General features: G+C 38.7%; 1 protein-coding gene across 2 annotated transcripts in view; it reads left to right on the top strand.

Moving 5' to 3' along the window:
- The window catches only part of LOC127442204 (insulin receptor-like), a 121,667-nt gene that overhangs the window by 93,918 nt on the left and 13,827 nt on the right, over positions 1 to 13,922 (top strand). For both annotated transcript variants that reach the window (XM_051700051.1, XM_051700052.1), the window contains 9 exons: positions 4,070 to 4,209; positions 5,136 to 5,295; positions 5,662 to 5,764; positions 5,874 to 5,941; positions 8,254 to 8,483; positions 12,174 to 12,284; positions 12,507 to 12,666; positions 12,947 to 13,076; positions 13,202 to 13,336. In XM_051700051.1, coding sequence (XP_051556011.1) covers positions 4,070 to 4,209; positions 5,136 to 5,295; positions 5,662 to 5,764; positions 5,874 to 5,941; positions 8,254 to 8,483; positions 12,174 to 12,284; positions 12,507 to 12,666; positions 12,947 to 13,076; positions 13,202 to 13,336 — 1,237 coding nt within the window. The remainder of the gene's footprint in view (positions 1 to 4,069; positions 4,210 to 5,135; positions 5,296 to 5,661; positions 5,765 to 5,873; positions 5,942 to 8,253; positions 8,484 to 12,173; positions 12,285 to 12,506; positions 12,667 to 12,946; positions 13,077 to 13,201; positions 13,337 to 13,922) is intronic.

Genomic DNA, 13,922 nt, shown 5'->3' with positions numbered 1-13,922 from the left:
GATCTGACACATCTGTGATGTAAAAGATTGTGTTTCAGTGAATCAGTCCCAGAGAAACCGTCGTCATTGGCCACCATTGCTTGTTATGACACTCTTTGAGGAATATTTCAAGATCTACATATTGTATTACGTCGAGTGTGGGCTTGTTTTATCCAGAGCCATCTGCTGTAAGTTGTGATATGCCATTTTCTACATCATGTTTATTTTCCTGAAGTTATAAACCAAAATGTGACGATGATTCTGTTTTCTGTTTATCATACACGTACATTTCACACACAAATACAAACTGTAGTTTGATCTCTGAGTGAAACAAATCTGCTCATTATATTCTACTAATCAAGACCTTTCAAAAGATATATGACACATGGCTATGTGATCTTTTGATCTTTTTACTGATTCTAAATATTATTGTTGCGATCGCAATTTTGCAAATAATTAAAATGGAACGGTTGTATTTTATCAGAGAATTTAAAAGCAGTATTTGAGAATTTGTCAGATCAGCTATATTAATTGTAAAAATACGAGTCTAAGCTTTAAAACGACACCTAATTTGTGCTGTTCATGCAAGTGTTTGTTCAGTAAAACCATAATATATATCATTTTTCATGATCAGCACCCCCTCTCGGCCCGAGAAAAACTTTGTAAATGTATTTAGACTGCTGTTTTTTTCAATACAAATATGCCATAGTTCTTTATATAGAAACCATAGTTAATACCCATGGTAGTGAGGAGCCATGCGTGGTTTTTACCTGTGGTTACCATGAACTATTACAAATATCATTGTTAAAACTATGGATACTATGGAAGAAATATGGTGCATTTTTGATTTTTCCCCTTTTTCACCCAATTTGGAATGCCCAATGCGCTTTTTAAGTCCTCGTGGTCGCGTAGTGATTCGCCTCAATCTGGGTGGCGGAGGACAAATCCCAGCTACCTCCGCATCTGAGACCGTCAACCCACGCATCTTATCACGTGGCTTGTTGAGCGTGTTGCCACGGAGACATAGCACATGTGGAGGCTTCACGCCATGCACCGTGGCATCCACGCTCAACTTACCACGCGCCCCACCGAGAACGAACCACATTATAGCGACCACGAGGAGATTACCCCATGTGACTCTACCCTCCCTAGCAACCGGGCCAATTTGGTTGCTTAGGAGACCTGGCCGGAGTCACTCAGCACGCCCTGGGATTCGAACTAGCGAGGTAGCGAACTCCAGGGGTGGTAACCATCGTCTTTTAACCACTGAGCTACCTAGGCCCCCCACTATGGTGCATTTTTATAATTATGGACAAAGCTATCAGTTTTTCATCTGTGTAAAATCTGTACTCTTGTAATGATCTCTGATTGTAGGAAAATGTAAGTTGTTTTGTTTGCCTTCAGAAATTCCAAGACATGGCTGTAGTTTAATTAGTAGTTGCCTGATGAAAGGAATCTGTAAACAATCTGAAAAGGAATCTGTTATTTCTTAGATGTCCAGAACAATGTATGTGGTCCAGCAGGAAAAGCATGCTAAACAAATCATCAGAAATGTATGTTATTGACTATTGATGAAATGTTTTACATCATCACAAAGGGGGCGGCTTTCTAATAACACCTAGATTGAGCTTCTAGTCCACTCAGAGGCCGAGATATTCGATGAAACAACAAGGATGGTGCTTGAACTGAAAATCAGACTGAATGTGGATGAACGATCACATCTGTGAGGGCTAAAATGAGTAACCTACATTTCAGATTGGCATTTTGTGATGGAAGGTGAAAGAGGAAGAATTCTTTTTTCTAGTACTTCCTGCCATCTAGTGGAATAAAATAAGACTTTTTGGAGGGATATGAGGTGTACAGAATACGAATTACATGCTTACAAATTTAGGACAAAAAAAATTGCAAACATGCAATATTATTTACGAATAATTGGAGTATTTTTATTTTATTTGGGGGAGTTTCTGAAAAATGAGACCAATTTTTAGCAATTAGTCCAGAGTGTGTATAAATGGTGAGCTTTTAAATTTGAGTGTGAAAAACTGCAGGCGGCATTCACCAGAGTTGAAAAGTTTAAGGCTGTGACCTATAAAATCAAATCAATACTGTCACAGTAGATTTGTAATTTTGTTTCAAATTTTGTTTTGAAAATTTGTTTCAAATTTTGCAGTTGCTTTGAGTGTTTTCTTAATATCCAGTGTTTTTAGAGCTTATGTTAACTTGTTCATATTAGTTAGTAACACATTCAACAACACGTGTCTCTGAGACCATGAATACAGATATCTGATAGCTATGACAGTGTTTGCAGTGGGATGAAACCCCTAACTAACTACTCCTAGAATAGAATATTATTAATACAGTTGAAGTCATTAAAACAAATTATTTTATCCACTCCACAGATTTCATATTAGCAAACTATAGTTTTGGCAAGTCGTTTAGGACATCTACTTTGTGCATGACACAAGTAATTTTCCAACAATTGTTTACAGACAGATTGTTTCACTTTTAATTGACTATAAATCACAATTCCAGTGGGTCATAACTTTACATACACTAAGTTAACTGTGCCTTTAAGAAGCTTGGAAAATTCCAGAAAATTATGTCAAGCCTTTAGGCAATTAGCTAATTAGCTTATGATTGGAGGTGTACCTGTGAATGTATTTTAATGCCTACCTTCAAACTCAGTGCCTCTTTGCTTGACATTATGGGAAAATCAAAAGAAATCAGCCAAGACCTCAGAAAAAAGAATTGTGGACCTCCACAAGTAAATTGTAGTTTGGTGCGAAAAGTGCAACTCAATCCTAGAACAACAGCAAAGGACCTTGTGAAGATGCTGGAGGAAACAGGTAGACAAGTATCTATATCCACAGTAAAACGAGTCCTATATCGACATAACCTGAAAGCCTGCTCAGCAAGGAAGAAGCCACTGCTCCAAAACTGCCATAAAAAAGCCAGACTACAGGTTTGCAAGTGCACCTGGGGACAAAGATCTTACTTTTTGGAGAAATGTCCTCTGGTCTGATGAAACAAAAATTGAACTGTTTGGCCATAATGACCAATGTTATGTTTGGAGGAAAAAGGTTGAGGCTTGCAAGCTGAAGAACACCATCCCAACCGTGAAGCATGGGGGTGGAAGCATCATGATGCAGGGGTGCTTTGCTGGAGGAGGGACTGGTGCACTTCACAAAATAGATGGCATCATGAGGAAGGAAAATTTTGTGGATATATTGAAGCAGCATCTCAAGATATCAGCCAGGAAGTTAAAGCTCGGTCGCAAATGGGTCTTCCAATTGGACAATGACCCCAAGCATACCTCCAAAGTTGTGGCAAAATGGCTAAAGGACAACAAAGTCAAAGTATTGGAGTGGCCATCACAAAGCCCTGACCTCAATCCGCTAGAAAATTTGTGGGCAGAACTGAAAAAGCTTGTGCAAGCAAGGAGGCCTACAAACCTGACACTGTTACGCCAGTTCTGTCTGAAGGAATGGGCCAAAATTCCAGCAGCTTATTGTGAGAAGCTTGTGGAAGGCTACCCAAAACATTTGACTCAAGTTAACCAATTTAAAGGCAATGCTACCAAATACTAACAAAGTGTATTTAAACTTCTGACCCACTGGTAATGTGATGAAAAAAATAAAAGCTGAAATAAATCATTCTCTCTACTATTATTGGGACATTTCAAATTCTTAAAATAAAGTAGTGATCCTAACTGACCTAAGACAGGGAATGTTTTGTATGATTAAATGTCAGGAATTGTGAAAAACTGAGTTTAAATGTATTTGGCTAAGGTGTAAGTAAACTTCTGACTTCAACTGTATATCAAATGCTAGAAAACGGGTAAAAACAACTCAAGAATTCTTTACGCATTATTGCCCCCACATTTGAGATATAATTACTACATTTTTTTTACTACAGAGGCATTTTTGACTTGAGCCCTGGTTAACTTCTGGCCCTTATGTGATGTTGATGTGTTTTGCATTGAAGATGTGTATGTGTTTGTTAGATGTCTGGTATTCAGACTTGTATAGCTATTGAGTCGTTAGTATTAAAAACATTTCCTTGTAATTATTTTTGTTTGTTTGATTTACAGACATGGCAGATGATATTGTGGGGCCGATTACCTATGAAGTGTCAGAGTACTCGGTACACATTATGTGGATGGAGCCTAAGGCCCCTAACGGCATGATTATTCTCTATGAAGTCCATTACAAGAGACTGGGCGACACAGAGGTGAGTTACACAGACGGGAGGATCATAGCCTGTATTCTGTCCAGGCTGTCTGCTTCAATGTATGCTGGCTGCACATTAAATCTTATTTTTATCAATCCTGTTGAAATTGGGGACCTGGGTAGCTCAGCGATTAAAGACGCCGACTACCACCCCTGAAGTCATGAGTTCGAATCCAGGGCATGATGAGTGACTCCAGCCAGGTCTCCTAAGCAACCAAATTGGCCCGGTTGCTAGGGAGGGTAGAGTCACATGGGGTAACCTCCTTGAGGTCACTGTAATGTGGTTCGCTCTTGGTGGGGCGCATGGTGATTTGTGCGTGGAGGCAGCAGATGGCGTGAAGCCACCACACGCGCTATGTCTCCGCGGTAACGCGCTCAACAAGCCACGTGATAAGATGCGTGGATTGACGGTCTCAGACATGGAGGCAACTGAGATTGGTCCTCCGCCACCACGAGGATTTAGATCGCATTGGGAATTGGGCATTCCAAATTGGGGAGAAATAAATAAAATAAAATAAAATCCTGTTGAATTTAACAAGCTCTTTTAGCATCAATGTATTTCTGCTATCATGGAAAAATCCACTCAGAAACGGTGGAAATGTTCCTAATGTTGTTTTTAAAAAGCCTCTTGTAAACAACAGATGATTATATAAAGGTTCTTAGTTGTTATACGTAAAATAAAGCATCATGTTTTTGTACTTATTGGAACGTGTTTTAGTTAATGGACATGAAACACCCTTTTTGTAACTATTTACAGTTATAGCAGCTTCATTAAAGTCTGATGAGTAATGGTTACATGTAATTGGGCGAGATGGATTCAGTTCAGTTTAAAAGCATGAAAAAGGTCTAGTACTTGCCACTGTCTAATGGACGTTTCGCCAACAATGTGTACAGCAGGCAGTCTAACTGCATTTGTGTGTGTCTTAGGAACTGCATCACTGCGTGTCCAGAAAGAATTATATTGCTGATGGAGGCTGCAAGCTCAGAGTGGTGCATCCTGGGAACTATACAGTGCGGATCAGAGCAACCTCCCTGGCTGGCAATGGATCATGGACAGAGCCAACACACTTCTATGTGCAGGACCTACGTAAGGCACAGAATCCATGCATAATACACACACTCGTTTACTCAACTGTCTAAATGGGACATGCCCTACTTTTAAAAGAAAATGGAATGCATTTTAAACAATATTTTCTTTATTTATTAACTGATTTTCCAATTGTGGATGTCCCAGAATGTCTCCAAAGGGAGGTTTTATCAAATTTAGCTCACTTTAGGGGACAGTTTTGTAACATCCTACTTAGCACCTTTAGCTAAGTGGTATGTGTATACAAACACATGCCTAGTCACATTTCACATTTTTTTAATTCCTCAACTATGCAAAGACCCACAGAATGCATCTTTGCGTATGTTGAGGTTGATATATGTATATATATATGGCTTATGTGAACAGGTGTGGACCCATCAAACATGCTGAAGATTGTGATTGGTCCAGTGATCTGTGTATTTCTGCTCCTGCTGATGGGAGGGGTGGGCTTTTTCATGTTTAAGAAGAAGTAAGTTTCTCTTAACTGAACTTTCTGCACATCTCAAGCAGGAACATTTTCCATGATTTAAATAACAATCCCTATGGATTCCATCAATTTTGTGTGTTCTTCTAACTAGGCAAACAGAAGGGCCAACTGGACGCCTTTACACCTCACCCAATCCAGAGTATTTCAGCCCAGATGAGGGTGAGCAACTTTACTGTCCCATTGTGTTTGCTTAAAGGGATAGTTCACCCAAAAATTAAAATAAATGGGAATAAAAGAGTAAAGGTTTTGAGTAAAATATTGTTTACTCACCCTCATGTTGTTCCAAACCCATATGGAACATAAAATGTGATGTTATGCAGAATATTAGCCTCAGTCACCATTCACTTTCATTGCATCTTTTTACAATACAAAAAAAAAAGTCAGTAGTGACTAGGGATGGGCACGAGTACTCGGGTACTCGGACATGGCAGCAATGATCGATCCTGATGATGATCGATGGTGATCATGTATGATGTGACTTTTCACTTAATTCGAAATTCATTGAAAATTATCTGACAACTAAACATAAACGTGTCAAAAAAACACTTTTTTTAATTTTGAGATTGATTACGTTGTGATATTGAGGGGTACATTGATTGTCAGAGACGTCTCATAGCAACCAAACTGATATACGACGCTGCAATGCTATCATTATGATAATCAAAAGAGAGTGTAATTAGCCGGGTTTTGAACACCTGTCTCTGCTTAATGTTTGCTAAATATGTTTTATTATCCTTTAATGTAACAACTTTGACTCGTTAATGGATATTAATTAATAAAAATTTATGTTTATAACTGACTGTAAAACCTCCCTGGGTGCCGAAATGTTTGCGTGATGTAACACACACCTGCATCTGAAATGGGAGTTGAAGATTTCCGCACAAGTTTCCAAGTTAGAAGTCCGACATAAAGTGTCATTCCGTTGCACTTTCCACAGTTGAAAGGTGGAAATTCCGACTCTCCGAGTTGAATGGAACGCTTCATGAATCATCACAGCAACAACAATACGGAGCATCGCGGCTTTCCCCACAGGAGCGCAAATTGGGGAGACACACACAAACACCAGGCGTGTGGCAGTGGATTCAACGAGCTGAAGCAGCACATATACAGCAGGCGAGTGTTTAAAACAGCTAGACAGAGTACAGCTAAATGGAACAGAATGCAGCGTCTTCAAAACTGAACTTCAACTTAACGCGCATATTAAAAATGCGATGGTTATGGCGTCTCATTTTAAGCCAACCGCGATTTGAAAATAAATGGTTCAGACAGTCACTAAAAAAACTGGTGAGCGCTTACTACGATTACTACGGTAACCTGAAGGAAGGACAGACAGACGCGCGTTGTGCACATTCTTTCATTGAGTTGGGCAGCGAATCTTCACAATGACAAAACAGGATGCATTATATTTTGCTAATGCAATCTTTTGTACATTTTGTAACAGATTATTTTATAACAGCCTATAATAATGAATAGACGATACACTGGAACAACAAGAGGCAATGCAGCAGCCAAAGACGTTTGTCAGACATGTTATTATATATACAGTTATGTACACTACTGGTCAAAAGTTTTGAAACACTCATTCTTTATTATAATTTTTTTTTTTTCACATTTTAGAATAATAGTAAAGTCATCAAAACTATGGAATAACATAAATGGAACTATGGGAATTATAATCCAAAATAAATGAAAACTGTGTTATATTTTAGCATCTTCAAAGTAGTCACCGTTTGCCTAGAATTTGCAGACATGTACTCTTGACATTTTCTCAGCCAACTTCTTGAGGTATCACCTTGGGATGCATTTTAAACAGTATTGAAGGAGTACCCATCTATGTTGGGCACTTTTTGGCTGCTTTTCTTAATTATTTGGTCCAAGTCATCAATTTCAAAAACTTTTTTTTTTTTAATTACATTTTAGTTTTATAATGAAATAAATGAATATGGTGGCACAATTATATTTTTGTCTACAAAACTAATTTCAAACATTTAAGCATACGCCTTCAGATCAAAAGATTTTTAAGATCATGAGAAACATTTCAGTCGAGTATTTCAAAACTTTTGACCGGTAGTGTACATGCCATTGTCCCTCGAGTACTCGATTCGAGTAATTAGTCCGAGTACTCGAGTAGACAAAATGACCAAAATGCCCATCCCTAGTAGTGACTGAGGCTGTCAGTCCCTAACATTCTGCCTTACAAAGTCATAATGGTTTAAATGATGACAGAACTGTACCTTAAGTGACTTTTGGCAGAACATTTGTGGGTTGATGCAGATTGAATTTTGTTCCCGTTTTAATATAATTTTCCTCAGCATATGCACAGTAATCGAAGTTGATCACATAAGCAATGCAGGGATTATCACATTTAAAAACTTACTCTTTTTCCTGAGGTCTGCTGCATCTCAAATATTACTGTGCAGCAGTTTCAGAATATGACTGTATGTGTCCTGCATGTGTGTTATGTTATGCAGTGTATGAGCCGGACGAGTGGGAGGTGCCTCGTGAAAAGATTAATCTGCTGCGAGAACTGGGCCAGGGATCTTTTGGCATGGTATACGAAGGCATCGGAAAGGACATAGTTAAAGGCGAACCGCAGACTCGTGTAGCAGTGAAGACGGTTAACGAGTCAGCCAGCCTCAGAGAGAGGATTGAGTTCCTCAACGAAGCTTCTGTAATGAAGGCATTCAGCTGCCATCATGTGGTAAGACACATCTCTTACATGTCAACCTTTCTGTCGTGCATTTTCAGTGGTTAGGCTATGATAAAATTAGGCTGTGAATTTCCCTTTTAAAGGACTACTTTGAAAAATTCTCATAATTTATTCAACTTTGTGTAATTTCAAACCCCTGTGACTTTCTTTCTGCGTTCAGTTCTGCAGAATCTCCAAGCTGCATGCAACAAAAAGCATATAGTGACCAGGGGTTTTCAAACTCCAAAGATTACTAAAAAGTAGGGGTGTAACGGTACACAGAAGTCACGGTTCGGTACGTACCTCGGTTTTGGGGTCACAGTTCGATACGAGTTCGGTACAACAGGTAAAAGCAACAAATCCCAAATGCTAGGTTTCTTTTCATTTATTTTGAACAGACAGTAGTGCAAATTATAGTTTGTTCCACCTAGCGGCATTTAGTCCCCCCTGAGGTAGTTGGTACAGTACAGCCTCCTTTAGTGTATTAAGCACTAAGCAGTAAACAGAATGCACTCATGCACAGGCCATATTTTTTTGTAGGGTTGATAAAAAACAAAAGGTATTTGGTCACAAACAGCTACAAAACTGAAAAGCATCTCTTGAGTTATAAAAGTGCAAAATAAATAGAATAATGAAAAATAAAACTTGTGCATTAGGAGAAGCCATTCTTGTTTTGGGTTGTGCATAGATGGTCTCTTCTTCTTCTGCTCTTTTTCCTGTTGTGGTGGTTAGCAAACAGCGTTGCATTACCGCGCACGCCCCCTTCTGGATTGACGTGTGGATCGCCTGTGACTGACTCAAATGTGTTCTTAGTCTGACTGCATGCACCGAACGATGACGTCAGTACCGTGACGGTTCTGGACGAATACATGTACCGTTACACCCCTACTAAAAAGCACAATAAAAATTAGAGCCCAACCGATGTGGGATTTTTGAGACCGATACCGATTTTAGAGAGGGAAAATTCACTGATTACCGATATGGTGATCGATATTGCTAATTTTGGAGCTGGAATGAAAACAGACCTTTTCTGTGTGGATTTTCACCGATTTTGCACCGATATCACTATGCAAAGGTACTCAGAACAAATACTTTTATCAAAGAACATTTGACATTATTATTATACATTGTCAACAAATTCTAGAAATGAACACTGAGAAACTAAAGAATAAATAAAAATACAATAAATAGCTAAATAAACATCAGTATTGTTTAGTATCAGTCAATTGCTGACCATTTAAATAAAGAATAAATAAAAACACAATAAATAGCTAAATAAAAATCAGTACTGTATGTTTAGTATAAGTCAATTGCCCACCATTAAAATAAAGAATAAATACAAATAAAATAAATAGCTTAATTAACATCAGTACTGTATGTTTAGTATGTCAATTGCTGACCATTTAAATAAAGAATAAAAATACAATAAATAGCTAAATAAACATCAGTACTGTTTAGTATCAGTCAGTGGCTGACCATTAAAATAAAGATAAATAAAAAATAAAATAAATTGCTAAATAAACATCAGGGGCTGGTTGCACCAGCTATACGTACATTACAACTTAGCCTAGTTGTGGCTTAAATGGGCACTAAGTCACAATTTACTCTCTACTAAATATTTGAGCGTTGCACCATTCAATTTATGTAGAACGTAACCCTACGTATAAACTTAATATATACGGCAGTCTCCGACCAGGAGTAACTGATGGAATAAAAAAGCAGACTCACTTAATGACATCAGTGAGCTCATGTTTTGGTTGACAGGCATCAGTCCTTTCGACATATGATGATGTTGGCATTTACACTCGTTTACATTTACGAGAGAGGGAAAAAAAACGTACTTTTAAGCGGCTCTTCAGCATGAAACCGATCTAACAGTGCCGTTTTTAGGGTGCGTCGCCCAGTGTCAAGTTTCAACACATTCAAAAATATAGGCTATTAAAATGAATAAATGTCTATTTTTCCAGCCTATTGTATTAGTATTTATCACCCCTCATTTATTTTAGATACAGTTCCTATATATTATAATTTACACAGAGTGAATATACTATTTATTAAATCTACTTTTATTACGCATCCTATTTTAATGTCTGGAAAACTAGACTTTTATATATTACATTTTGTAAATGCAACGACTGGAATTGTTCGGTTGAAGGGGGTACCAAACTGAATACATGTGAACAAAACAGTTTGGTGAATACATGTTTACTCATTAGCTTCCACTCAGCTGACAACAATGAAAGTAGCTACGTGGTTAGCTTGTTAGCTGTAAGCTCGTTGCCACGGAGAGTAAAATATATACCACGATATATCGGTGAAAGGCTAATATTGGCCGATAGTATTGGCCGACCGATATATCGGTTGGGCACTAATAAAAATACATTAAAATTAGTCCATACGACTCGTGCACAGTATTGCAGGTCTTCTTTCTTTGTTGGAGGAACAGACAGAAATGTAATGTCCCCGTGAAGTGCCTTGACAAGCGCAGTTCGATTTGGTGTTTTGACATATTTCCTACTGAAACAGAAAATAGGGGTGGGACATGTCGAACAACTCGTCCTATTTAAAAAAAATAGCTAAATAGGCTTTAGTTTACACCCACACACACACAAACCCCTTTCCACCGTGCTGCTCATGCCAGAGCTGCTTATCTGGGAAACTTGAGCAGCAATTTCAATACTGGCCAGCTTTTCTAAAGACTTGAGAACCGAACGATGATCTAACTGGCAACATTAATCCATAACCAGCCCACAAACGTACACAGCACATCAAGGTCTTCGCTTACTACGAGGCTTGAGCAGTTGTACATGTCTAATGCAGATGAATGAGAAACAAGCTAGTAAAAGATTATATATCCATGTTTTGAATCACAGTAAGCATAAAGAATAAACAGCACTTACTTGAGCTGTACATCAAAGAAACCTCTGGCTGCACAAAAAATATGAATAAACTCCAGCAACTTTCCTCGCCTCTAGCTCCCGTTTTGGCACGTCCCATTCAGAAGTGATCATCCTTATGCCCTATTCCCTTTAAAGACAATTACCCTACACTATGAGAGCTTCCGATGGCTGAAAGGTGAAAATGGTCAGTCAGAACTAATTTTTTTAAACGATTCTTATTGGCAGTTCTGTTTGGAACAACCCTACTGCATGGATTTTGCTCCCTTCAAAGTGCCCTGCGAAGGCATGATCAGCGCCAGATAGAACTCAGCCAAAAGCGATGAACAGTTGTAGGGGGAGGGTGCGTTCTCATTATAGAAAGCATTTGATTGGACAAGGTTTCTCAACCTCTGTGACATCATGGATGTCATGGAGTCTTTTTAGCCAGAAGAGAAAGATTGCATATTTTAAATGCTTATATCTTCTGAAAATTAATGTTGTCAGTGTTTAGAAGTTCACTAGCATATAGATGACCTTAAAGCTAATAGATATGGACTAAAAGCAGCAAAACTTCAATTTTGATTTCACAGCGCCTTTATGTCATTATTTGCTGCAAATCTTCCGGTGTGCCATAGCTCTCAAATCTTATTTGCACTTGTGCATATTCAAATCTTAAAACTTGCATTACAATGCTTTGTTGTTATAGAAATTTGTGTCTGTTGCATTAGCATAAAAATAGGGGCTGGTAAACTGTCACCATACAGATCTTGATTATTCCCTTATATTCTGCTGTAATGGTAACTAACATGATTTTGTTGGTTAGGTGAGGCTTCTTGGTGTGGTATCTAAAGGTCAGCCCACACTGGTAGTGATGGAGCTCATGACACATGGAGATCTGAAAAGTTACCTGCGTTCTCTCAGACCTGACTCAGAGGTATCAAACCACACCAGAAGAGTCACCAATACCTTTGTTAATACACATTATCAGACCTGGTACAGCTTTTGAAATGATCAGTTCTGCACCATTAAAGTTACAGTATTATTAAAATTTACTACATTTCACCTACACCATCTTTCACAACAGTGTTTTTGTATCTACTTTATTCTACTGCTGTGAATTTGTGTTTTACCATGTTGGTTGATGGCTTTGTGACAGAATAACCCAGGCCGGCCTCCTCCAACTCTGAAAGAGATGATTCAAATGGCCGCGGAGATAGCAGATGGCATGGCATACCTGAACGCCAAGAAGTTTGTGCACCGAGACCTTGCTGCCAGGAACTGCATGGTGGCCGAAGATCTGACTGTAAAAATCGGAGGTACACTACCATAATATTCTGTAGTCTCTGAGTTTAGTTCTGAAATTCGCTGCATTTGATTTTGCCAATTACTACATGAGGCTAGTAAAATGTGCTTGCTAAAACATGCTGTTTGTGATCGACAAGATGAGCTGCTGAGAACATCAACTTGTGATTATAAAGAATGTAAATGTGCCAGTGAAGCACAGGATGTGCTGTAGTATCTCATACATGGATTGTGTAATCTGTTATTTTAAAAGCTTTCTAATGATGTTTTGATTCCTGTGTTCTTGGCTGCCAGATTTTGGCATGACAAGAGACATCTATGAGACGGATTACTACAGGAAGGGTGGGAAGGGCCTGCTTCCTGTGAGATGGATGGCCCCCGAGTCGCTGAAGGATGGAGTCTTCACCGCTCACTCAGACTGCTGGTGAGCTGACCATGTGCACAGACATAAACAACCACATGCCAGCATGCGTCATTAGGACTCTGCCAAATCAATCCCTTGAGAACAGCCTGTTTTAGTTGCTCATGACCTGTACTGTGCTTGTTCAGGTCATTCGGTGTGGTGTTATGGGAGATCAGTACTCTGGCTGAGCAGCCCTACCAGGGCCTATCCAATGAACAGGTTCTTAAGTTTGTGATGGAAGGAGGATACCTAGACAGACCAGACAACTGCGCAGACAGATTGTGAGTATTTTACATTTACATTTACATTTAGTCATTTAGATGACATAATGCAAATGCAAGTAAATTTTCATTTTCCTCTCTATTAATGTCCATGTCAACTTATAAAAGTAATGTAACACATTCCAGTTTTGTCCTCAAGGGGGCTCCTTAGACCTACAGTCAAGGTCACAGGTGTTTTAGATGGAACTGTTATTACAGATTGAATTGTGTCAGAATAATAGTTAGCTAGATTCCCGCTACTCATGAATAGCCACAGTTAGCTGTAAATCTAGAAGCATGTTCAGGTGCGCTTTCGGATTTTGAGTGGATGTGTGAGTAAGTGTTATTTACCACTGTAAATGTTTGCTTTAAAGTTAAGTTCAAGTATTAACAAATATCAGAACAAAATTATTTTTATGATGTTTATTTGGGTTAACAGTTCTCCAATGTGCATTCTTCTGGCGATGCGAACAGAAACCCTTTCTAAAGTACTCCAACTCTGTTTCTTGCACTATTGTTCAGCTGTGCCATGCCGCTACTTAAAGGGAGAGTTCACCCAAAAGTGAATATTATCTCATCATTTACTCGCCCTCATGCCATCCCAGAT

This window comes from Myxocyprinus asiaticus, chromosome 6, assembly GCF_019703515.2.
Source record: "Myxocyprinus asiaticus isolate MX2 ecotype Aquarium Trade chromosome 6, UBuf_Myxa_2, whole genome shotgun sequence".
In the NCBI taxonomy this organism is placed as follows: domain Eukaryota; kingdom Metazoa; phylum Chordata; class Actinopteri; order Cypriniformes; family Catostomidae; genus Myxocyprinus; species Myxocyprinus asiaticus.
This window is presented reverse-complemented; position numbering and strand designations above follow the sequence as displayed.